Source organism: Buteo buteo, chromosome 25 (assembly GCF_964188355.1).
Source record: "Buteo buteo chromosome 25, bButBut1.hap1.1, whole genome shotgun sequence".
Classification (NCBI taxonomy): Eukaryota; Metazoa; Chordata; class Aves; order Accipitriformes; family Accipitridae; genus Buteo; species Buteo buteo.
In genome coordinates this window covers 3,809,814-3,834,559 of record NC_134195.1, presented here as the reverse complement: position 1 = coordinate 3,834,559, position 24,746 = coordinate 3,809,814, and the positions used below count along the sequence as shown (strand labels likewise).

Genomic DNA, 24,746 nt, shown 5'->3' with positions numbered 1-24,746 from the left:
TCTCTTTTATTAGCATATTTTATGTTCATACTTTACAATATAATAAGTTATATATACAGCATTAAACAAAATTATTAGAAAGTAAGATTTGGCAAGATCTACAGGAATTTTTTTCATTCCTGTACATCTTTTGTGTAACAATAAAAATACTGTATACTAAATAAAATAATGTTAAATAGTCTGTGTTCACATTGGCACCATCGATTTCAAGACCCTAACTTTTCATGGCCCAATAAACATAAAAAAGAGGATTCCTGTATGTTCTTTTAAACAAAGAAATGATGTGTACTATTAAATGACACATGAAATACAGGAGGCAGTCCACTGAATAACACTGTAGTTACACACTGGCACAAGAAAAACAGAATCTTCATGTTCTCTTTTTTTTTCCTTTCCCTTTCTTATTCTAGTTGCAATGGTACTAAACTGCAAATTCAGGGCCTTGAAAATCTTGTTGAAGATTGCTGAGTTGTCAGCAGATCTAGAAATCTTACTGAAGCCTGTTGAAATCTGTATGAATTTGTCATTGATTTCAAGAAAGCAAGAATTTCACCCCTAATTTAAACATCAATTAGCTAGTTAAGTGTTCAAATAAATGCAGCTTGCTGCTTTGTTAAAAGTCAAAATTCTCATCAAAATTGGCATATGCAAATTAATGAAGAGTGTGTTATGATACGAAAGAAATGGTGGAAGAAGACTAATGAGAGGGATAGGTTTTATGTTGTAGTATGTACTTCCTCTGCTCTACAAATGAAGTGCTGAAAAGATACTAAATATAGATGTTAAAGGGTGATACTAAATGTTCCACGCAATTGTGATACTATCATAGATAAGATCTAGTTACTAAGTGATGGAATACTGGTTGTTAACTTCAGGGTAATAGTTAATTTTTTTATAGCATTTTGTTCAGTCATGCATTTTGGAATTTAAAAAGTATTGCTTTGTGACACGTCTCTTAATTTAGTGGTTGCACTTGTTGAAATCCGTCATCACTCATTTTAGCTATAAATTAAGCAAATAGGTTTGGTAACAGCTACTGATTTGTGGTCTGAACAAGTTTTAGAGAACTTTTAACCGTGAAATTCAGAGATTAGTTAAAAGGGAAAAAAATAAGGTCCATTTTTGTTGTACACAAACTCACAATAATGCTTCACCTTCCAGAGGAGGTGGTTTTCACCTGTGGATTCTCTGCCCACAGTCTACGTTTACAAGAGTATAGCATTTAAAGAACACTTTTTCCTCTACGTGTCAAGGGTCTCTAAAGAAATCTACTCCTTTTGTTCTTAGTGTCAAATGTGCACCACTGTTGTCCAAAATTCCTCTGCTTGGAGTATAATTTGGTATATAGATGTCACTACTGGAAAAAATGCTTTTTTCATGGTAGTGGACAAGCTGTTTTCGTTGCTTCTTTTTTTGTAATGGCAAAGAAGAGAAGAACTTGTTGCTCTCAACTTACAAGGACTGACTGCCAGCTTTTACTGCCCACTTGCTAACCAGCTTGTCCTCAGCACATCAGCAGTTTGAATTTACAATTTCTGAAATGTCAGTATGGACCAAGAGTGCATTTATGTGCATTATGTACAGCGTTTTGAAGCACTTCGATCTGCAGATTATGTTGACTCTTTTTTCCTGTAGTATAGTTAGTTACCTGAGGACTGTGTATATACACCTATGCACATACTTCTAGATTCAACAAACCCATAGTAAGTATAGAAAATGAAACTGGTTACATATTAAATGTGTTAGAGCCCATAGAAATGTACGTGCCTAATGTGTATTTATTGATATTGTAGGTGTGGTACTGCTTTTGACTGTAACTATTAAACCATTGAATGAAGCCCTAAAAGACAGGAATATTTTTAGAGAGCAATTCAATGGCTTTCTTGAAGGCCAGGCAGGAAGGGTATCAGCAGGGTTATCTGCACTTATACACAGACCGCAAAATGGATGTTTGTGTGTCCACTTATTATCAGTAACTGTTTAACATGATCATTTTGTTTAATGACATGCTTCATACCAAGCTTCATGGCAGATTTCTGCGCTTGTTTTGGTAGATGTGTAACTTCACTTTATTTAGAAGTCAAAGAGAAGATCTTCCCGTTGGTTATCGGGAGCGATTATGTAGAAGAAACATCAACGGTCTTTTGTCCAAAGTCTTTGATGTGGTGCTTGCTGGAATCATGGTTCTTGCGGGTGACGTGGAAGCGCGGCTCCCCGGCAGGCATGTCAGGACGTCCCTGCTGGTTCAGGAGCAGGCATTGCTTGTGCCCACTCCAGAATATCCGCACACAAGGATTCGACGGCATCCAACCGCTCAATTTGCACCAGTTTGGTTAGCAGTTCTGGGATGCTGTATCCTGCTGTGCTGATGCGATCGAAGAGCTGCATGCCATCCGTCATACCACCTATCTCATCCCTCTTCAGTCCAAAGCTCTCGGCAAGGTGACGCCACGTTTTCACTATGGCTTTTTCTGTGTTGTAGGTCGAACTGAGCATTCGGCTGGTCTTCTCCAGGCAATCAAATGGCAGCTCTGTAGGGCTCAGACCTGCAAAGTGAGGTGTTTATTTGTCAGAGGGCTCTCTGCACAAGCCTGGACTATTCAAGACATTTATTCAAGTACTACAGTATATACTGTTAGCAGTAAGTACAGCTAAAATATTTAAGTGATAGTCCATGATAGGTATCTCTACCTCCAAAGTTATTACTGTGTATTACCAAATTAATTCTTCCTAGTGACAGTAGGGTACAGTAATTAGGGTAAAAATTTGTCTGGGAAAGAAGTACTAGATGGGTTGTATGAATTCCCATGGCACTGCCCCTTCCTTCAACAATTTACTAGCTGTTAGAAAAAGTTTATTGCAACCGTGTCCCTAGCGAGCAGCTCCATTAATACACCGCTGCACGTCAGGCACAGTGTTTGAGCTCGAGAGACAGCTTTGACCCTTCCCTGAGTTTGTCACCAGCAGCTGCTGTAACATCTCTGTAATTGAAAGTTGCCCTTGTAGGAATGTGAGGAGTGAGGTGAAGCAATGATGCCAGATGCTTGCAAGCATAAAAGTCCCTGCAAGTGCTCGGTTGTCATTACTATCACTGAATCTCTAGAGAGGGTTTAACATTCATCCTGTAGGGAAAAAGCTATTTTTTCCTGGACGTTTTTTCTCTGTATTCATGGTCACAGAATAGAGGAGAGAATCAGCTACAGCATTTTTCCAAAACCAGTCTCTTGCTTCTATAGTTTCCCTGCTTCATACTCAACAGCAGTAATTTGGTGGGAGATAGAGCTCCCTGAACCACAGGAAACTCATACGCACACGTGTACACAAAGTGTCTATGTGTGGGGAAGTAAATGCAGTCACGTCTCCTGTTCTGCAGGGAAATTAATTCATGTCTCTTCTGCCAAAACAGTGCAGGTAGTCAAGTGCTGAAGAGGGTTAAAACACTTAAAACTTGGAAACTCCACTTTTTGTTGTGGGAGGTGGGACAGCATTTAGAGAAGCAGAGTAGGTCAAGACTTGTGTCTCACCCTCAATCCCGACCCTCCCCAAATCACACTTTCCTATTTGGAACTAGGTTCTCTCTGTTATCCAAGGGACTAAACAAATAAATCAAAAGGGTTTCCTCTAGATAGGGAATGTAAGAGTGCTCCTCCGCAACTGGGTCTGTGTGTCCGTCCCAATAAAACCTGACACTACCCTCCTTGTTCTCCGTAGGGAGGAAGCCCACGCACACGCCTGGAGAGAAGCCGTGGCACACTCCAGCCCAAGCCCAACCTGGACGGCTCTGGGGTCAGGGCACCGTGGGCCTTCCTGGCAAGTGAGTACAAATCTGCCTACAGAGTGTCTTTTCTCTATTGGGACTTTCTACTTTCCATAGGAAGGCAGAGGCCTTTCTTATTTTATAGCAAACGCTTGCGATCTAATTTTGTGCTGTTAGTATAGGCGCAAGTTTTGTACACTCACCTTCTGCAACATCACATACGTTGGCATACACGTCAAGTATCTTTTTCCTTCGACTTTGAATCTAAATGAGAAGAGTTTTATTTCATTAATTTTTCAGTCACGGGAGTAAATAATTAGCAGACAGCAGTTGAAAACCTGGGAGAGATACTCATTCCATGGCACTAGGGGTTATCTCATAATGTCCTCAAGGGTCCCTTTTGAAGACTCAAAGAAAAGGACACAGCAATTATTCTGTGAAGCATAAACCTCTTTCTGATTTCACTTTCTACTGCTAGAGATCTTTTCTTCCATCTTCTAGTCTTCTTTTAGATCAATTACTTTTCTGCTTCAAGTGTTTGTATATTTTATTTCTCTTTCAGACCGAAGCAAACTCCTGACAATGAGGACAAATCCAATACCACACATGCAGACAATTAATGCAGGAATGTCGAGGTAAACCAGGACAGGACTGGCCACAGGGAATTAAATTCAGACTGAAATTGCCTTCTTCCAGTAATCTAAGAGGACTGTAGAAGAGGGGATCTTCCTTTCTGTCCTTTGACGTAGAACTGCTTAGTGCATTACTAATTAACTGTATTTTTTTCCAGGATATATTGCCTGGTTGAATCTGAAACATTTTACAGAAAAAAAAAATCACTGTAGCTTTGGACAGGGAAAATCTGAGGACCAGGGTGCTCCAGTCATTTTTGACAAGAAAGAAACTCAAACTGAAAACCTGACATTTTGCAAGGTGAAAATGGACATTTTGATATAGCTTCATTTAGCAAAAATATTGTCAAGATTTGGCTTTGGATTCAACAGGGAGTGAAAACAAATGTCAAAATGTCATGAGTTCTCAGGGACTGGAATTGTCATCGCTCTGCCAGCTCTCATTAGGTCTGAGCTTTCTGAAAAGCTGTCTTTTTGATAGGACTCTAGCATTAGCTCCACAAATTTGCCACTTTTCACTGCAAACCAGGCTAGAAAAAAAGCTCTGCTTTCAGTATTTTTTTTGTGGAAAGATTTTCCTCATTTTATTTGGGCTCTAAAGGGCAAGGCACATCAATGACTTGGATTAATAGACTTGCAGCTGGAGACCAGAAAGTGCCTGCTCCACCTGAAGCCTGTCTCGCAGACACTGGGCAAGTGTGTTGTATCGCAGGGCAATGCAATGCAGGCACTGATTGTTGTTCACATATTCTTGGTATAATTTACATGCGCTTAATCAGTTGTGTTGCTATTGTAGGCTTGGATTAGCTGTTTTAGAACCTTGTAAACATGAAATTTTCTTTGAATGGGATTTATTAAAACTCCTCCTAACCAAACTATTGGATGCTTATTTTCATTCTCCTCTCATTTCTAGGGCAAGGAGGAGGTTAAATACTTCCATGCCCATGAAGAATGATGCAGGATGCTCTTTTTACCAGAGCCAGAAGATGGGGAATTTGTAAAGCTTATGCTGAAAGCGAACAGGTAAAGTTGAGCCTGGAGATCCTCTGTGTGGTAGCTCATTGCATAACGGTTTTTGTTTTAACTAGGAAGGAGCAGACCTGGTTAAGAGCAAGCCTCTAACTTTCTTTACCCTTGGCCAATAGCTACTTAATACTCTTTCCTGTACTAGAAATGTTACTTAATCTCCAGCCTGAAGCAAATTATTGCTTTTCTAACTTCTGGCAGCTGGCTTAATTGTGAAATCTTAGGTGTGGAGTAGAGGATCTTAGTGCAATCTGCACTTTGATTGAAAAGTTTGTCTTCATCCTTGTCAGCAGGCTTCAGTCCATGAGAAGTGAGTTAGACCAGAAGGTCTGGAAGGACTAGTTCATGCTTCAGGTCTGCTTACAAGGTATCTATATCTAAATCACACTGGAGACTGTATCTGTTATATATGTGTTTTAGAAGGTAAGCCACTTCTTATTAAATGTTCTGATTCCATGCCTACCCAACTTGTATTATCCAATTTGAAGCCAGTGCATACAGAAGTATGATAAAGTTGGATATTTAGAGAGACCTCAGAAAACTGAATTTTAAAATGTGAGCATTGGAGTAGAAGTTATTTTCAGATGGTCATCTACAACAAGAAAAACATTTCTTTTGTGTTGAGACTTTGTGTGCCTGGTCTCAGCTGAAAAATGAGCTATTTTAGAAAGTTTCAGCTGAACCATCCCAACAATTTAAAACATGCAAACATGAAAAGGTGCATTTTCAAACCTTTTTATTGTTAAAAGATATCTGATGTTTGATATTAATGATGCAATTTTGTCCTAGCTATTCCCATTTTAAAATTATTTTTGAAGTACTAAAAACATAAAAAATATCTGAGAAGACACCTTCTTTTTAAGGATAGTTTCACATTAATATAAATTAAAAAGTTGTGTGGGTGAGGTGTGGTCTTAAAATACTCCAAGTGAGATAAAACGCCCTGAGCAGTAAACGCTCAGCAGGAAGAAGCGAAGGCCTTCCCCAGCAAAACAAATAGTGGATTTAGTGTCCTTCAGAGCACAGGAGTGGCCTTCAAAGCACGTGTGTGTTTTTCAGAATTATACACCAAAACCAAGCACAACACCGGACATTACTGAAAAGTCTGTGCCATGGAAATACTGATACTACTGGGTCAAGGTACTCAGATGCTATGCTGTTGTATGAATCCAGCTATGCTGCTACATTATTCTTCTGTCTTTGATTTTCTATGGTAAATGTAGCATTGGGGTTAGTTATATTAGCATTAGCTATATTGGGGGTTTGCTGTTACTTGTTTTTTCTTTCTTTAGACTATAAAATATAATACTCAAAAAAACAAAGTTATTACTCTTGTGGAAAGTTTGTTTTTTCAGCCCTGAACAGTATATATGTCACTATGCAAAGGAGATTCTATAACGAATTTGGCTGGAGAAGCTCTTGTAAATTAGTCTGGTGTGCACTATAATGCATTTTGGGAGGTGATAGTTTGTATATTGTTTTCTTAAAAAAAAATAAAAAAAAAACCACAGAAAAATGCTCTCAATTTTTAAATCTCAAAATAGCCTTACCCCAGTTGATTTATTGCTTGTAGAAGATTTATCTCTGGCCAAATGCACTAAAGATAACAAGCATCTCTCTGGAGTCCCTTGCTTGTCAACTGCAGCTTCTTCATCACTATCCATACTACGGCTTAAAAGTCGTTCATTCTCAGAAGATGCATCATTTTCACTGTAAAATGAAGGATACAGTTATCTTAGTGAAGCCTCTCATGGGTTGACTCCAATCATCTTTTTGCTATCTGAGAGCGATGGAATAAAAGTGTCTTTCATTTTTTAAATGCCTTTCCTCCGAAATCCTGTGAATAGGAACCTGCCCAGGGGATATGTACAATGCCCACCAAGTTACACAGTCACCTATAGCTTGCCAGATTCCTTTTATACAGGGATTTTCCAACTGAGGACAGTGTTTAGCCCACCTTAATCGTGTGACCTAGCCAGGTTTGGCTGCCGGGCAGACACAAGGTGAGGAAAACTATCACACCGTGCCACCCAGATGACGCTATGGACAAGGAGTTTCCTAAAGGCCTGGAGCAACTGTTTTTACTCCTCCTGCCTAAAAGTGAAGGGGAACTTTTCTAAGGACATGTATGCAAGAGCAGCACTCAGGTCCCAAAAATGGACCTCTCAAAAGAGGAGATGGAGCCCCAAGAGCTGATGAACTGGTCACGGAGGGAGTGGGGAGGATCCAGGTTTCTCTTTTGTAACGTTTGCCATCCTCTCTTAGAAACTGGATGGGGAAAAGCCTACTGAGACGTCCAGTCTTTTCCCTCCTGCAGCAAACTACCAGCATACCCATCTGATTTGTTCTTCCTGTACTCCTCTGCACCAGGATGAATGATGACTATGTCCCTCCCCTGCTTCAGTCAAACTGGAAGTATGTTTATCTTTTACCCACCTTTTAACAGCCTTAGCGGGAGTTGCTGTAAGTTTTTCAAACTCTTCTTTCTCAGAGAATATCACAACATTATCTGTAGATCAACAATTAGAGAAATTTAAATTGGCAATGAGTTCCCAAACCAGTGTTTTGTCTCAGGAGCTGGTTCTGCTGGCAACCTTACTGCAAACATAAATCTCTCTGCTACCTTTTTAATTGCTATCAGAGGATTAAGTGACATTCTGGAAACACAAAAACTATTATACACAATTCTTTACTAAACTGAGGTGGGTTTTATCAATTCCAAGGAGAAATTGTAATTAATAGAAATGCATTAAGAGTATTTAAGCCCAATGTTGTCTTCGACAGAAAAAGCAAAATTAAAGCAACTTATACCTTGCACTTCTTTCTTCTCTTCTTGTGTGTTAGCCTGAGCTTCAACATTTTTTACCGAGTGGCTCTTGCAACAGGCTAGAATATAAAAACATAACACTAATTATTCTCAGAAGCTATCTAAAAATAGCATTTGCAGCTAAAATTTCATGTGCTGAACAATTACCTTGAGCAGAAGGTTTTGTTTTCACAATGTAAAACATGATGATGAGGACAATGGCAATAGCCATTATGAAGATGGTAGACATTGCTATTATAAGAGCTGTAGCCAGATGTCCTTGTCCTGAAAGATCTGCTGGAATAAATTAAAAAATATTTTCATAAAGGAGCAACTCTTAGGATCAGAGAATAGTTAACTGTTTGCGGTCTGCTCTACCTTACATTTTGCATAGTCATTTAGTTGATCTGAGTCTTGGTTACTTGTTAAGCATTGAAAAACTTAGTGTTACATCTCAAAGGCAAACTAATTAACAATTTTTCAAAATAGTGACATTTATGCTGCACTAACCAGTTAACAGTATTCATTAAAAACATTTAATGGCATGATCGATCAGTTACAAAGATGTAGGAAGTTATATTATCTGCTAATATTATAGGAAGCTATATGTAAGCAAGAGTAGCAGTTTTCCTAACACTGTATTCTGGGAAACAGCATTGAAAAGAAAAAAAAAAAAAGCCAAACAAACAGGATGAGAGCTAAAATGACTGTTGACAACTATGGCTGCCTCCAAAGCTTTGCAGTAAAACGGAGAACACAATGCATATGTAGAAGAATTGATGTTTTTCTAACAGAGACTTAAAACACAGCATGGCTAGAAGGTGAATTTAAAATAAAGTATGTGAAAAGGTATTCAGAAGCAGAATTTGGATAGAAAAGACTAGAATTGAAAAGCCACAAAAGGATGCAGAAAATGACAGATATGCTAAAATGCATGAAAACTTTAATTTTTCTGAAGATGTGATCCTCACAATCATGTTTCCAGACACTACCAGGAAGATCAGCATTGTCAGTATCTCATTAACTGCATCTTTCCTGTTGTGTCTTCTCCGGCTCACATATTTTTAAAACCTAGTAATCATGCTGGAGAACTGTTTATGTTAGCTCAATAAGAAATTGGCCATATTTGTGCTTTTAAATTATTTTCACCAGTCTAAGCTAAGCTTTGCTAAGGCATAGTGCCATTTCTGTATGGCTACAAATAATGAGCTAAATTTATTGCTAGCATTACTGAGTAGAGTTCAAATCCATTTTAAGTCCAGCTGACTAAAACAGCGGTGTCGATTAACCAAGAAATAAAAATTCACTCTGAATTATTTTTAATAGCAGTTTTAGATATCTGGGAATAGTGGCAATGAAATTCAGAATAGATATTTTCAGTTCGGTTGCACTTTGTTGATGCCATTTTCAAAACAAACAGCTGCTAAATTAAACCTGTGAATGCATTCTTACCTTTGTGAGCATGCTGGTAAGGCGAGAAAGTGCTTGTGCCAGAGGTACTTGGGAAGATGGCTGAAATGCCAGAGGTAGCCCCTGCACCTGCAATATAAACAGAAATGCCATAAACTTCCACAGTTCCTTTGTCCACTCAAAGGAATACCTTGGCCCAAGTAAAGAGAGCCTTTACTTAGCTTGATTGCATTTCCCATTCACTAGCAAAGAACCCACGAACTCCTTGCTTTTAGAAATGTCACTAATCCCAATATGCATTTCTGCACTAAAAATTGTGTTACAGACTACATTTTGCAAGCATCTAGAGGGATTGGAAGAGGTCAAAGCTCCTGAACGGTCATGAACTTAGAAGAAACCCAAGCATCTTCAGACACAGGCAGGGCCAACCATTACACATATATTCCTGTATTACAGATCTGTCCTGGGTAGCAGAAAGTTTGCCAGGATCCAGCTGGTGACTCAAACTGTTTACAACCCCCACTCCGTTATTTATGACTGCTGGCCCCAAGTCCCAGCTGGTAGATTCATCAAATTAGTGCTTCTCACAAGCATCCTTCGCTAGCAGGATCATTGTGAAACTCTGATGGTATGCAAACCCCCATGACCCCACAGGAAAACCTAGGAAAGGTGACAAATAATATTGAATGCCTTTCTGTTCCATGGACCTGTACTACCATCAAAGGGGGTATTAGAATTTCCTGCAATCTAGCTGGACAGTACGTTTCTTATCATTCCTCCCGTCAGTCCAAAGCTATATTCTGGGGAGGGGGGAAATCCACAAAAACAGTGAAATGAAGAACTTAAAGGAATACTTCATGCTCGCAGGGGACTGAGATTATCCAATACGGTTTCCATGTCTAAAATCTGCAGTTAAGTTTAAAAGTTAATATTAAACTTTCAGATGGTGTCATACACCACATTTTCAAAGCAGTAGGCCAAGTCATAAGTTAACGTATTTTGACAATACTAGACAATATTGCATATTATCGGGAATAAGGCTGTTGATGAGAATGCTTTCATACAAGATGGTGTTGGCATAGCATTCCAAAACAGAATAAAAACATTAGGGTTGGGAGAAAACATTCCTGTCATTCTCAAAGAGACTTTAATATTGGTAAGCAGGTAATACAAACAGCTACAATCAACAGACACTGAAAAACATCTTCTGGCTTGGAGGGGGTATGAAATCCCTCCTGCTTTGTATTAGCTGTCTATGGAAAAAGTCCAGTGATAATTAAATTCAGCAGACCTAAAGGCAAAAGACTGTCCCAGTCAGCTGGTAAGGTGCACACAGTTCCACAAGCTAGTTTGGCAACTAGAGTAGCTGAGAACTAATCATGCCATTCTTTTGACCTAGTAAATATTCCAAGAAATTAAACCCACCAGGTAAACTTGACAGGAAATTAAGCAGTCTGGAATGGTCTGAGAAATGTTCCATGGTAAGAACAAAGCAATATACATGTTCTTCAAATTAAGAGAAATGTTTTCTAAGAAGAAAAAAAAAGTATTACCTAACATAAAACATGGCTGCGTGTAGTGAATGAGAAATGTACACTTAAAGTGGCCACAAAGTATGAGTTGCAGATGTCTTCAAAAGAAATGTTCTTTAACAATGGTAAAACTCCTTTCAAACCTCATTTGTTGGAAGGAAATGGATTTGGGTTTTTTTTTCAAACTGAATAAGTGTTTTCATAAAGTTTTAAATATACTAATTTGTTAATTCAGATGCTTTTCATGTTATGTAAATGACAGACAGATTATGTAAGTCTTGCCTCTGGTCCCTTCTCTGTGACAAACTTCTTTCTAAGAATTAGTTATGAGCTCCAGAAACTGCAGTAGAGCAGTAGACCATCTAGGTATCAGTAGATGAAGATGTCGTCTGCATGTAGTGGACATTAAAGACAGATAATTTGTTAAATTTTCAGCCATTCTTCACAAAGCTGAAGTGAATCATCCTTGGTCTCGACCTCTGTATTTACTCATCATGGCTGGACAACAGAGGAAGTTTAGCAAATGGCCAACGCTGTAGCCCGATACTTTCCTTCATGTCCACAGCTTATGCCTATTCTTGCTTTTCCCCTGGCAAATCCAATTACAGCCAATTGTAATTCTGCACAGTCCTTGCAAGCTGCAACAAGCCAACAATAGCTTTTCTTATGCCGCCTTTCAGTTAACACAGGCAAGCCCTGCTGCTTTGTCTGCGTGGAGTTTGTCTAACAAGCTTTGGCTCGTCTCCTCCATAAGCAAGTTTTATCAAACTCTCTCTCTTTTCCTTCATCTGAAATACGTAGTCATTGAAGTATTTCTGCCTAATCGATCTTTCAGTCGTTTGGTATTGTTAACCTCATGTTTTTCAGCCGTCTGTGAAAGGACGTAGAGCCTTCCAAGGTGGGAAGTCACGCAGCAGCACATAGCACAGGAATGGTAAGGAGGAAGGTCACCCATTCTTCATTCAGCATCATCGTCACGCTTCACCCAGCTCCACTCCACATCAGGACACGGCGTGTTGCCCACGCTGTGTGTGCACACACACACACTCGCACGAGCCTCTCCCATGCACAAGAGTGAGCACCCTCAGCTCCAGAGCCTACAGGCAGAATTTTCTTTGCGTGGGAATGGGGCCACCTCGTTTGTTCTGTAGTGACTGTCGTGGCAAAATCAAGGCTGGTGCTAGAACGTGATGGCCTTTTACATATGCCTAGGTGGGAGTTAGTCGTTATGCATGTTTTAAGCCTATTATCAAATTTAATAATTTGGCATATTCGTTATGAGCCAAGATTTCTCTTCAGATGTGGCTTAGAATAAAGTGCCAATTCGTGCACCTGCGCTACCAGAGGAACCAAAAATGCCAGCTTCTGCAGAAGTTCAGCTCATACCGTTTTTGTGTGAGCAAAAAGAAACAGAACTCGTAGCTGCTGCTTTTCCCCAGTCCGGCACTACACCACGACTGCAATGTCAGTTGTTCTTGTGCACATCCAGTTTTGCATCCCCATCACATTATTAATTCTGGTTCCAATATAGATGACACTTACATAATCTATAAAGACTTAGATATAGCTGGGGCAGAGACATCCTAAGGTGCTACAGCAGAACATATGGAAACAACCCTATTTTAAGCACAAAAAGAAGACTGATGGCTGTAATATAGCTGTGCAAAAGAGTGGTTTATATTCCTAGGCACCTGTAAGTAATATTGTAGGAATGTGATAAAGACATTAGGGAAGAAGTTTATCACTGAAAGTTGGTCAGCTTTTGCATTATAAATGTTTTTATTCAAGAATTGTAATGTAGTTTTAACTTTCTTGGAGTCTAAATACAGTTTCATTAAAAAAAAAATACTTACTGGTTAAAAGAACAACAGAATTTGTATTCACATTTGAATGTTTGGGGGTTTTTAGCTCAAAAAATAGCTTTAACTTAAATTGCCATGCAGCCAGCCTTTTGTGAACCAATGCTGGGCAATAAAATTTTGGGTTGTTGTTTCAGAGAACCTTTCTGCTTTATGTAGCAGGACCATTACAGTTGTTCACATATCTGGAGACAGACTTACAATAAGAAGTGACAAACAAAACTACCAGATTTGTGAGAGGAGGGCAGCACTGGGAGGGGAGGTTTTACCAACATGCCCCCTTGCAAGTGCCTGTGAGTGAATAAAATCTGGTGCAGTAGGAGACCATATGTGCTCCTGACATATGTTGCTGTGGGTGTCAGCTTACTGGTCCATGCAAAGGACTGCTGCTCACAGCTAGCAACAGCTTTTTTTTGAAGTTTATTTAATACTTAATAGCATATTATAAAAATACCCAAAGTGTCTATACAACAGACTATCAGAGTGATCCTGAAATAAGAAGTGTTTTAAAAATGTCTTTGTGTATATATGTATCTAGCACAGCTTGCTTTCTCCTGATGCTACCCTCTTCTCACATCCATGGTCCATTTATGAATGGCAATGTATAGTTACTGCCAGCCAAGCTGCGAGTGCCATCACTGAGACTGTTTTACAGGAGCAAAGGAAGATAAAGCACACAAATAAATAATTAGCAGCCTGGAATATGACATGAAAAATAAATTATATTGAGTTCAAATTCAGTAAAGGTAGACAGTTTATGGCTGACAAAGTAATCGAAAACTGGATTATAACTAAACCTAGTCATAAATAAAGAGCTAGATATGTAGAAAGCAGAGGTCAGAATTTTCAAGTTAATGTAAATCTATATTCAGGTACTTACATGAAAGGTCTGATTTCAAACTTAAGGAAACACCACTTTATATGGAAACCCTGTGCACTTGGATAGCCATGGAAGCTGAAGCAGCAAAGCCAAGCCACTCTCTAAGGTGACTACATATGACTTCAGTAATCAAACATTAACCAGCTCTGAAAATATCGCAAATCACTAATAACAGAGCTTACCCTAGACAATGGAGGATTGCCTGACTGCTCTTTACTTTGCTCTTTTCTTTTCAGGGCACATACGGAATACTATAAGACAAGTGACTCTGATGTTTCCTGGAGCCACAGGTAGATACTTCAGTTAGTGTGAGTAGTTATTAAACCACGAAGAGAATGAAGTAAATTAATTCCTGAGATTGGACCTTCTAAAAATGGTGATAGCAAAGTTCCCCCAGACTTTTATCTTCAATCTGGCCATTCTCACTGTAAGTAACCACTACTGTTCAGACACATAAAAGGCAATATTTTATGCTGTTGTGCTCTCTGTAATGTCTTTAACTGTTTTATTTCTCTCTCCTTTAATTTTGCCAGGGCAGGGAAGAGGTGACAATTATAGGCCACGTGGCCTTAGTCTGACAATTTATTTGCATCTGTTGAAGTTTTGATTAGGATTCACTGGGGGCTGTAATCGCTGCACCGTACTGGAAGGTCATAGGCACACGCTTCATGAACTAAGCCTATGTCCAGGAATTCAGCGTTATCATCGCCTTCTCTGTGCAACACGAAGGGGATAATTGCCATTTACACTTATGACGGTGACTTCAGAGCATCGGAAGGAAGGGAACGGATCCACAAGGAGCTGGGTGGCCAGCAGGTACAGGTGATGGGGAGGTCCAGCTCTGCAGGTTTTGCAGCTCGTGAGCCTGGGCAGAGCGATGCTGCAGAAACCTGCACCGTCTCCCACGGGTGGGTGGTGCTCCCTGTGGGAGCTGCAGCTCCGGCACAGGTCAAAACATCAAAGTCATTGGAGTTTTCTTTCAGGAGAACTTCACTGGGACCAGATGTCCTCCTGAGTGATACCTGGGCTCAGCTTTCCCAGCCGTTGAAGACAGCAAACCCCATATGTGCTTCTCAGATCCCTCCCCTTGAAGGTTTATGGCTGAGGCTGGCCAATTTTGTCCTAAAATTAGGTTCCTTTCCTAATATAGACAAACCCTAAGGGGATGAGAATTAGGCCATACCACCAGTGAACAATAAAGCACTGCCTTCAACATTTCTCCCATTCCACATGTGAAGAGGAATGGGGTGTTCAGAGATCAAACAACTCAAAAAAAAAAAAAAAAAAAGAAAAGTTTGTTAGCTTCAGCTAACGAGCCTATTCATTTGTAAGCATAATTTGAAACAGAAGGAAAAAAAATGTCCTGATGTTGATCGTATTACAAAAGGACAAAACTGGCAAGGAAGGAAAATTAGTGATATTACAAAGAATGGAGAGTTAAAATAAAAATCTCTGAAAGAATTATTTTTCACTAATACAAGTGCTTTTGGCATTACGCTTGTTTGTGTTACGCATTTCAATTAAGGAGGCTGAGTTCTCAGTCTTCAGTACATGGGTATGGAAGTGACCCCCTGATTACAGCTCATCACACAACGCCATCAGCCTGGTAGTCAATTGTTCTGTCTCATCTGTTTAGTTGTTTTTCAAGTTCTAATGATACAGCACTAAAAATGATCTTTCATGTTTTTAGATGCTATTCATTCTCTGGTAATTAAAAAATAACTTGGTTTTCCTTTGTTGTTTTTCTTTTTTTTCTTTTTTTTTTTTTTAAATTTTCCTAAGCCATCATCAGTAGGTGTTGGACAAAAACTTACACAGGTTGATTATTGCATCTGTTTTCATATATACAACCAGCAAAAAAGGTAAGAGGAAATAACAGTATTTTGTGCCTGTGCACATGTATGAGTATATACAGATGAAAAAAATAAACCTTCAATCAATTGCTGAAGTTCTCTAGATCAATAATTTGTGAGTGGACAGGATTTGCATATTTGATGCAATTGTGTAAATACAACTTCAAAGTCAACGTTCTTCAAGTTTTTGTAGCAGGGTTTGATTTTGTTTTCCTCCATCATTTTTGAGCTGCAAATATCAAAGTTTGAAGAGAAGAGCGGAGTTAATATGCATGAACTGGTAGAGAGTTGCAGCTGCTAAAAGACAAAATCTCTTCCAGCAGTAACTGTACCTCTCTGCCAGAGAAACTCCATGTGTGTTTAAATCTTCTGTCTTTTGCATATATTTTTACATTGGGTAAAAGAAAAAAACAAAACAAAACAAAAACACCCTACATAGTCAGAAGCCTCAGGTGACTTCAATTCGAGCTGTCGACAGAAAATCCAGCACCATTAACTGTGGGAAGCCACATCTTAAAGTGCTTTGGTGCTCATTACCTCCATTATTTGATGTGCATAGGAAACCTGCCTCCCCTACTTTTTGCAGTGCTGCTATTTATTGCAGAGCTATCGTATCCCAATTTACTGTCAGCAAGGCTCACTGGTGGCTCGTGATCTGCTTCACGCACAGGTGAAGGTCTCACATCGCTGATCTTTTGGCTCCTCGGTGCTTAGCATACCAGTCCTGAGGCTCCTACACAGCAGCCTTGCGGGAGCTGCATCCCGAGAGCCCAGAAATCTCACATAGGTGTTTTACAGTGCACAAGATAGGAAAAATTGCAGTCTTTCTGGTGACGTTTACCCTTTTCCCAGTTAAAAAAAAAAAAAGCTTTCCTGCTACACAACACGCATCCTTATGCTCACATATGCACAGTCCCTTTCCCAGTCCGTGCCCATCGTCCACCAGCTGCCGCTGAAGCCTGGTATTCCTCCCAGACCGCAGAACACTGTTCTTCCCATCCTTCCATCCCCAGGAAGAGTTTCAACACCATTAACCAGGTGATATATTTTCCTCACTTAAATCTCTGACCTCTGTGAAATGTCTCCCCCTTTTCCCCATGCTATTTTGTGCTATTTATGTCTCAAGTCCCTTGAGAGGTGAAAAAAAAAAAAAAAATAAAAAGGTGACACAGGCCCATCAGGGAATTTCTTTCTCACTTCCAGGCCTTTTTATACTAATATTTCCAGATGCTGGGACACGGGGTGTTCATCTTGTTTCCTCAGCCATTTCAAGGTTTATTGACTGTGTAGGAGATGAAAGTTGCACAGCAGGCTCTTGGAGTTGAAAGCTATTTGTTTACCCTTTGATCAAACCCAAATACTTTTCTGCCAGATAAAATGTATCATCAGGCAAATTCTCCAAGCAGGTTTCCATGCAGCAGCACACACACACACACACACCCCCCCCGTCTTCGCTCTCCTCCTGGCCCTCAGTAATGCGCAGGCTGGGCACTTCCCCAGCAAGGTATTTCCACTAAGGAGAGCACCGTTGTCCTCCAAACCCTGTCTCAGTCCTAACAGAGACCTGAAATGAGATTTATCTGCCCTCTTTTTTCTGTCTAGAAGCCTACGGCTCTAGGGAGGAGGCACCCTGGCAAAATTTAGTCTCCTGGATGCTGTTCGGTGCGATTTGGAAGTCTCAAGAAAGGAACGGAGATTCCTGGGACCGTTTGGAGTTCTCCAAGGCCTTCTGGGTCCTCCTCCTTTGACAGCCAGAGGGGTGAGCAACAACTGCCGTTACACTGAAGTTGTTCTGCGTAGAGGAACCATTCCCCCCAAAGAGCTGATATCGCCCTTCGTGTGACAGAGGCTGCATGCTCACATCAAGGGTATGTGCTCTCAGTTTGCAATTTGCAAACCTGAAAAAATTATGCAGTTGTGCAACACTGACACGACACCTTTTCTTTGCTCTGACTGGAATAATCTGATGACGGAGAAAGGTGTGATAAAGAGGATTTATTTTTGATCATTTGCTAATACCGAATTTTATGCTGCCTGCCACAACAACAGTGAGCCTTTCAAGAGGTTCCTGCAGCAAGGCTGATTTTCCATCTGGAGTACAAGTTATTGCCTATGAATTAGGGAGCAGCTGGCATTCCAAAGAGTGTCCAGAGGTTTCGACAGCATAAACCAAATTACCTGAGCTTAGTGGTTTGAGGGATTTGAATTTTAAGAAGCTTTCCCACTTTTTGAACATTTGTAATCACATGGTTGATTTCATAGACTTGATTAAAGTGGTAATGTTTACTTTTTCTGGGGCTAATGTTTTCTCCTACCTTAGTACCCAGGCAATTTGCCGGTTTATGCACCTGCCTAAATTCCTCCCAAAGATAATATATATTCATTCTTGTGTTTGTCAAGTTAAAAATTACACGTGGTTAATCAGTTGTGCAATTCATACTTTCCTTACAGAACTAAGCACATTCTATGTCGTATCTGCCAGCTATCCTATAAAAGACAAAGATTTGTTTTTTGAATCCAGTAATAGCCATAAGATCTTCTGGTAGTTCCTTGCCAAATCAGTAAGCTGCTGATACTGCTACAAACCCATTTCAGCATGTGTTTGAGACAGACCGTCAGAGCTGAGGAAGGGATTCATTTCTGGCTATCGGCTCGCAGCAGGCATGGTTGTATTCCCACCAACGGGGCAGCCAGCCTGCACACACCTGCAGGAGAAGGTGCATCCTCATCCTCTTACCATATACCCTCATCTCCCACCGAGACTCCTACCCTCATGTTTTCATTTACCTCTCCACCTCCTTCCCACATCTCACATTTGGGTCCTCCCCAGCACCCTCACCTCCTAATACGGACCTTATCTCACCAAAATCGCGCTCACCCTGCCCTCGCCCACTCCCGCTTTCTCAGGCAGAAGTGCACGTCTCGGGACGGGGTGGGTTTCCGTAGAAGGGACCAGGCACTTTGTGTGCAGACACTTCAGGGAGCTGCCCTGGCTCATCAGAGCTCTCGCCCTTTAGGAAAGGTGGTAGCTGTTAATGACCTAGCAGACCACCGATGAGACACAGTTCAGCAGCATCTGAACTAATTAATTGCTGTTTATGTACACAGATAAACGCTCGGGGACTTTGGTGTCAACCTCTGCTTTCAAATCAAGCGGGCAAAATATTGCAATTCTTTTTCGTGATAAAGACTTTTAAAAGAACAGAACATGGACAGGATTTTGTTTTCAGATGTGTCAGGTTTCTCGGGGGGACTGCCCATTTTTGTCCGTTTTGAGATTTTTTTATAAAGCTTTTTCTCCTGACCTGCTCCAGATTCTCTGAGGGGCTGTCAAAGTAATTTGGTCATTCAGAGAAAGCCTCATTTTTCCTTTTCTTTTTCTCACTTTCTTTACCCCCTAAAGGAGAAAGCAGTTTTCTGGGGAATTGCATCTGCATTACGGTGCTGGTGCATGGCTGTCCCTCCTTTCCACAGCACGAGGACGGGTAAAACATTGCAGACACGCAGCATACAAGCAAACAGGTACTGCTAGGGTGTCACACACATATGTACGTGTTTTTTTCAGTTAGCAAACTACAGCTTCTTTTGCCAATGAAATCTACAGAACTAGCTCTCTTATCAGTGCTGACTCTCACATGCCAACGTCAACCCTTGTATCACTTTGAAAGCAAAGGATATCAAAAGGTGTGATGCACTTTTACTGGGATCTACAAAGTGTCCCATGTTTTCTTCATAGTGGAACTGAAACTGAATTAAAAACAAAACACACAGATTTGTGACTTCCCATACCCACTGGTTAAGTAACCATAATAAATCCTGTATGGGATGTCTTAACAGATGAAAACTGGAGCACAACTGAACAATAGAAGGTCCTAAAATCAAAGGTTCTGATCTCTTCCCAAATGTTCAGCATTTGCTCCCTTTGTTGGCAAGGCTAGTTGGAAGCTGAAATGGCTTTTCTGGAGATGGACTTATTCTTTGAACATAATAATCATATCGAGCTTCCAGATGATTCCAGGTCAAAAGCAGAGGAAAGGCACAGAAATTGCCAAACACTTACATTCCTTGGTGTTAGGAGGTGCCAACAAGCAGGAGTAGCAAACCATCCCATATATGTTTCGAGGTCTGTTTTCCAGCATGTAGTAACTGAAATGAAGGGCAAGATGAGGCAAAACAGTGTAAATTAATATGCTACAGCAGAGCATGGTTCAGCAGCAACCAATTATACTGAGATAAAATCATTAAAAAAAAAAAACAACTTATAAGCAATTTGATGCAAAGATTATTCTTTTTTTTTTTTAAACTGCCTGAATAGAGACAGTGTTTCTCTTCTTCCTTTCCTCCTAAAACACAATTAATCAACCATCAAGCCTACATGACAAGAAGTAGTATCATTGCCTAAAACAACATTATTCTCCCTGCTGAGTTCAAGCTGCAGTTTATAGCATGCCCTGGAATAGAATTTTTCAAAATAAGGGAACACTATTTTTTGATGCAGTAATCTTCCAGGCAAGACCACCAGTTGGACATGGTTGGCTAATTTGCTTCACAAACACCGTAAAAATAATCTCCTTAGTGTTAGAACAAAATCTGAGCCAAATCAGAATAAAAGGGGAAAACACCACCCTTATATAAAAAGGCAGATTAGGTTTTACACAGGTTGGGGGGGGGGGGGGGTGGTGTTTATTACTTCCTTGCTGTATAATTTATAAGTTAGTCCTTGACAGTGGAATTATTACAGGGTTAAGGAAAGGTTTTCATGATTTGAACTTCTGGGCTGCTAATAAAGTTAGCATTGAAATAAGGTAATTGGTTATGCAAGAATTGGATCCACAGGCAACCTAACGAGTAAATTACATCAAAATTATACACAGTTGATGTTATGGATATGTCTTTACAAATCACTTGAAAATCACTATGAATTTTCATGAATAAATGCATAAATTCATAATCCATTCTATGTAGACAGGTACTCAACATAATAAACACTTTACACAATGGGGAATCTGTTTTCTGCTCTCAAGTACCTGTCTATGCATGTGCAGTATATTTTTTTCTGGAAAATGCGTGCATTGTTAGGAAATTACTGCTGAAACTGTCCTTCAAAATCAGTTGGTCATTAATGAATGACCCAGCCTACAGATAAGGGTCCAGGCAATGGAGTATGCAGAGATGCAAGGTGGGGATGAGGGCTGGAGGTACTTCAGAGAGCAGGTAGGCTGAACATGGTTCTTCCTTTCTTTCTTACTGGTTTTAAAAGATGAGCCCTCACTCTTCCCTTTGAATGTCCCTTGTGCCCCATCTGTCACTCTGCCCTTCTCTCAGGAGCAAAACTTCAGCTTTCCTCTCTTATGGGGGCCTGCATAACATTAGCTTGTGAAGCAGTTGATAAATAAGCAGGAAATGACTGCCAAACCACAAAAAAAAGTGGCAGGCCAAAGATACATATAAATCTATAAAGAAAAATACAGGACAGTAAGGATCCACAGCCTAATAGCCACAGTGGTTTAGGAAAGACAAACAGCCCTTCCGACAGTTAATTAAATCAAGCTGGTGGAATATTTCTTGGTTTTCACCACAATGCAGAATGGTGGAGGATGCATAAAAAAAAAAACAAAACTGAAGAGGATGCTCATTGCAAGCAACTGTTCACCCCTGTGAGTAGGAAGTTTTGCAGCTGCAAACATTAACAATTCACCCTTATGAAGAACCGGCAACAGATTTATGTTTCTGGCTACTTTGCAATGCACCAAATATTAAAGGCAACGTTGGAAATATCTGAGTCCTCTATATCACTAACTATGGAGAAGAAGTGACCCAGTAATGAAATAATTTTCATGGTGTTACTCTTCCACTCTGAGGCTCATTATTTCTCTTTCCTTAGCATCTGCCAGGCTCAGATTTTGAAGCGTTACAGGCAAAATCCAAGAGTAAAGGCTAGACTGGAAAACAGACTTAGGTGTTTTCCTCCTTAACGCCATGGTGGTTTATCTCGGGTGTCATGTCACGCTCAGAAAAGAAGCGTCAGTAGCAGAGGCATCTCTGACTACATTTTAAAAGAAAATGATCCCTTTGCAATTCCGTCTTGTGAGGAAACCAGGGACTTACTCCGAGCTGAAAATAGGTGCTGGGCCAGCACGAGGGATGTGTATCATATACACTTGGCCTGTTCCTACTCTTCTGTGGGTTTCTACTTACGGCTGCTACTGAAGACAGATGACCAGGCTAGAGGAACCCTTGCTCTGACCCACTGTGGCTGCTCCTAGTTGGTTGTGATCTCTGTCATACTCCAGGAACACCTAATGGATCATCCCATTGAGGGAAATAGTCTGAGTTGCACCTAATTTCCACATTCTTGACTTGTCCTATTTACCACGATGCAAGAGCTTCTGGGCAGGAGCAGAGGATGAAGCCTGCAGTGTCCCAGGAGGTTAGGTCGAGGTACATCCAGAGTTCACTGCCAGCTGAACTTTGGTTTTGAGGATCACAGCTTCAGAGCTAAGCCTTTAAATTCCCCCCCGGTCACAGACTTGCAACCTTTTTGTGACCTTGACAAATAGTGTTATTCCTATTTTAAATGGAAGGGAACATGGACATGGAGAAGCAGTGGCTGACCCATGCTTTTGTACCAAAGGTCTCCTCCTTCCCTAAAAATAATCATCAGTAATAGTGGGGAAAAAAAAAAAAAAAAAAAAAAAAAAAAGAAGTAAAAATATATAATTATCCAGCACCTATTTTAAGGCAAATGATACAGAAAGGCATTTGTAGCCACTGGGAAAAGGCTGCCAGTTCAGTGGTGTTTTGTCTAAAACCTTTTGGTCAGAATGTGCCACGTGCTCACCTTTTCCTCAGGCTGCTTTACTGAGCTGGTGAAAAATAGCAAAGGGACGAGCTGCCCCTCAATATAGCTTGCCTCACGTGGGCTCTTACCTTGGGAAGGTCTGCAGCGCTTTATGGAAGCACGCTCCTCTGAAAATGGAAACCTTAATTTTTCCCTCCCCTTGACTCCAGGGCTCTTTGAGGATTATCAAAGGGGCAAAGGAGCGCTCTGCCAGGCTCCTAGCTGTCCCTGTGCCACTGGGAGCAATGGGGAAGGTCAGTGGGCACGGCTCGCCAGCTCTTTGCTCGGATGCAGGAGCAACCTCTGGGGTCTCCGAGTGGCGCGAGGAGCTGAGGCAGCTTCAGAGCTTCTTTTAGCCCAGATTTAATTCATCTTGAGAATTTCATGTCTTCAAGCTTGCAGTAAGAGGGTGTTTCTCCTTAACTGCTGGCTTTGCCAAACTATCCCAGGACCTGGGAATCCCACACAGAGCAGCACACAGCCAGACTGGGCAGGCCAGTTTCTGCTACGGGTTACACCTGTGCAAACACCCTGTTTTGAGATTACTCCCCAAGCACCAGCTGTGCAAGCTGATTATTTTCAGCTAGCACCCCGCTTCCACCTGGGTGACCTCATTAGTCCTGACAAAATTGCAAAACAGCAACTGTGGCCACTATTTAACTTTCTTGCTCTTTATGATGTATGAGGGGAAATCGAGAGGGAGCTCTTTGCAAATCACATCATTAGTCTGCTCAGCTGGCAGCTAAGCAAGTCCTTTTTATTTGTAAACTGTGAAAATTTCTCACAGGCTCACTGATAGAACAAACCTGGAAGCTTGCAGGGCCTCTTTAACAGGGTTTCCTGCACTATAAGTAGTGTGGATTATAGGGCACCTGCAAACTGCACAAAAGCCAAATGTCAGTAGGAATTACTCTCTAAGCCAGAGGCACACTGGCAGAAACTGAAAAGGTATGTAAGGTGAGGTTGTGTTTTAAAGAGTATTTACTCACCCTACCGAAAAAATGTTGAGAAAGCAAACGTATGCTTGGGTTTGCAGACTTTCAAAGGTAATATAGTCAAGAATGTATTGCTAACATATTCAATGTAGCAATTGCTTTCTCACTGTTACTATCAGAATTATACGGAGTGTAAGAGATGATTAAGAAGATGGACTTAATAAACAGCATCTATTTTAAGCCCCTTCAGCCAGCCCTGGAACTTGTTTTGACTCTGAACAACAGCACTCACGCCACATTAACAGCTCTTTAGACCCCTTTTGTCGGCTAGAAAGGACCCTGAGAGACAAAAGTGCCTTGGTAAATCTCACCTAGCAGCTATGTTAGCTAATGCTGTCAACTACTGACAAATCTGCCAGCTGGTCACATCTGAAGAGGAGATATTTTATGTTCCTAAATGTGCTGTAGTGCTGGCATGGACCCTACAGGGTATCCGAGGTATCTTCATAAAGCTTGTTCATCGGATGCAGGACTTGCAGGGTGGCCCTTTGAAGCCACAGCTGGAGGCCAAGCTGGATTTCTGAGAGAATCTAAACTGGCACTGCACACCTCTGCTTGGGTACATGAGCTGGTCCCTTTCCACTTCTAGCAAGAGGGGAAGTTTCACTTTTTCTAGTTGCTCCCAACAGTTTTTTCTGCAGTGAGACTTCAGTAAGATTAATGACACCTCCTGATTTACTAAAATCATCGATGCTTTTGAAACATTTAAATGTACTGTTTTAGCAGAGACTGAATAGCATAATTCACCAGTCAGCTAGGAGACGAAGAGAGGCTGTCAGAGATTTTGACATTAAAAAAGTATTTTGCAGTGCCTCAGGCAGACCAAAGGTTAAGTCCTTACCCTGGGAGACAAGGACCACACTCTGCATCGTTCTCCTGATCACCAGGTGTCATGACTGTGGCTCGAAAAAACCCCTCGCAGTCTTTGTGCCGCCTGCATATCTGGTAACCTCCTCTGGAAAACTTCTCCGAAGGGCAGGGGATGCAGCCGTAGTCCTCATCTTTGGTGCCGTATCCGCATGTCTGCAACAACACAAAGTCACTGAAAAGCAGGCTGGTGCTGCACGCCGGCTTCTAGCAAAAGGGAATGTTCATAGCCTGGCCCCTTGGCTTTGCTTTGCAATGTCATGTCAAGGGACAGAAGTTTGGTTTGGT

General features: G+C 40.8%; 1 protein-coding gene across 2 annotated transcripts in view; it reads right to left on the bottom strand.

The window, feature by feature from the left end:
- EDAR (ectodysplasin A receptor) overlaps positions 1–24,746 on the bottom strand; it is a 62,800-nt gene continuing 38,054 nt past the window's right edge. The window contains exons 4-12 of one of the 2 annotated variants that reach the window (XM_075057422.1): positions 24,433–24,614; positions 19,816–19,901; positions 9,674–9,760; positions 8,390–8,518; positions 8,227–8,301; positions 7,852–7,924; positions 6,966–7,125; positions 3,961–4,021; positions 1–2,546 (exon numbers count right to left, since the gene is read on the bottom strand). In XM_075057422.1, coding sequence (XP_074913523.1) covers positions 2,227–2,546; positions 3,961–4,021; positions 6,966–7,125; positions 7,852–7,924; positions 8,227–8,301; positions 8,390–8,518; positions 9,674–9,760; positions 19,816–19,901; positions 24,433–24,614 — 1,173 coding nt within the window. In that variant the 3' untranslated portion in view covers positions 1–2,226. The remainder of the gene's footprint in view (positions 2,547–3,960; positions 4,022–6,965; positions 7,126–7,851; positions 7,925–8,226; positions 8,302–8,389; positions 8,519–9,673; positions 9,761–19,815; positions 19,902–24,432; positions 24,615–24,746) is intronic. The other variant, XM_075057423.1, reaches the window with a different exon arrangement.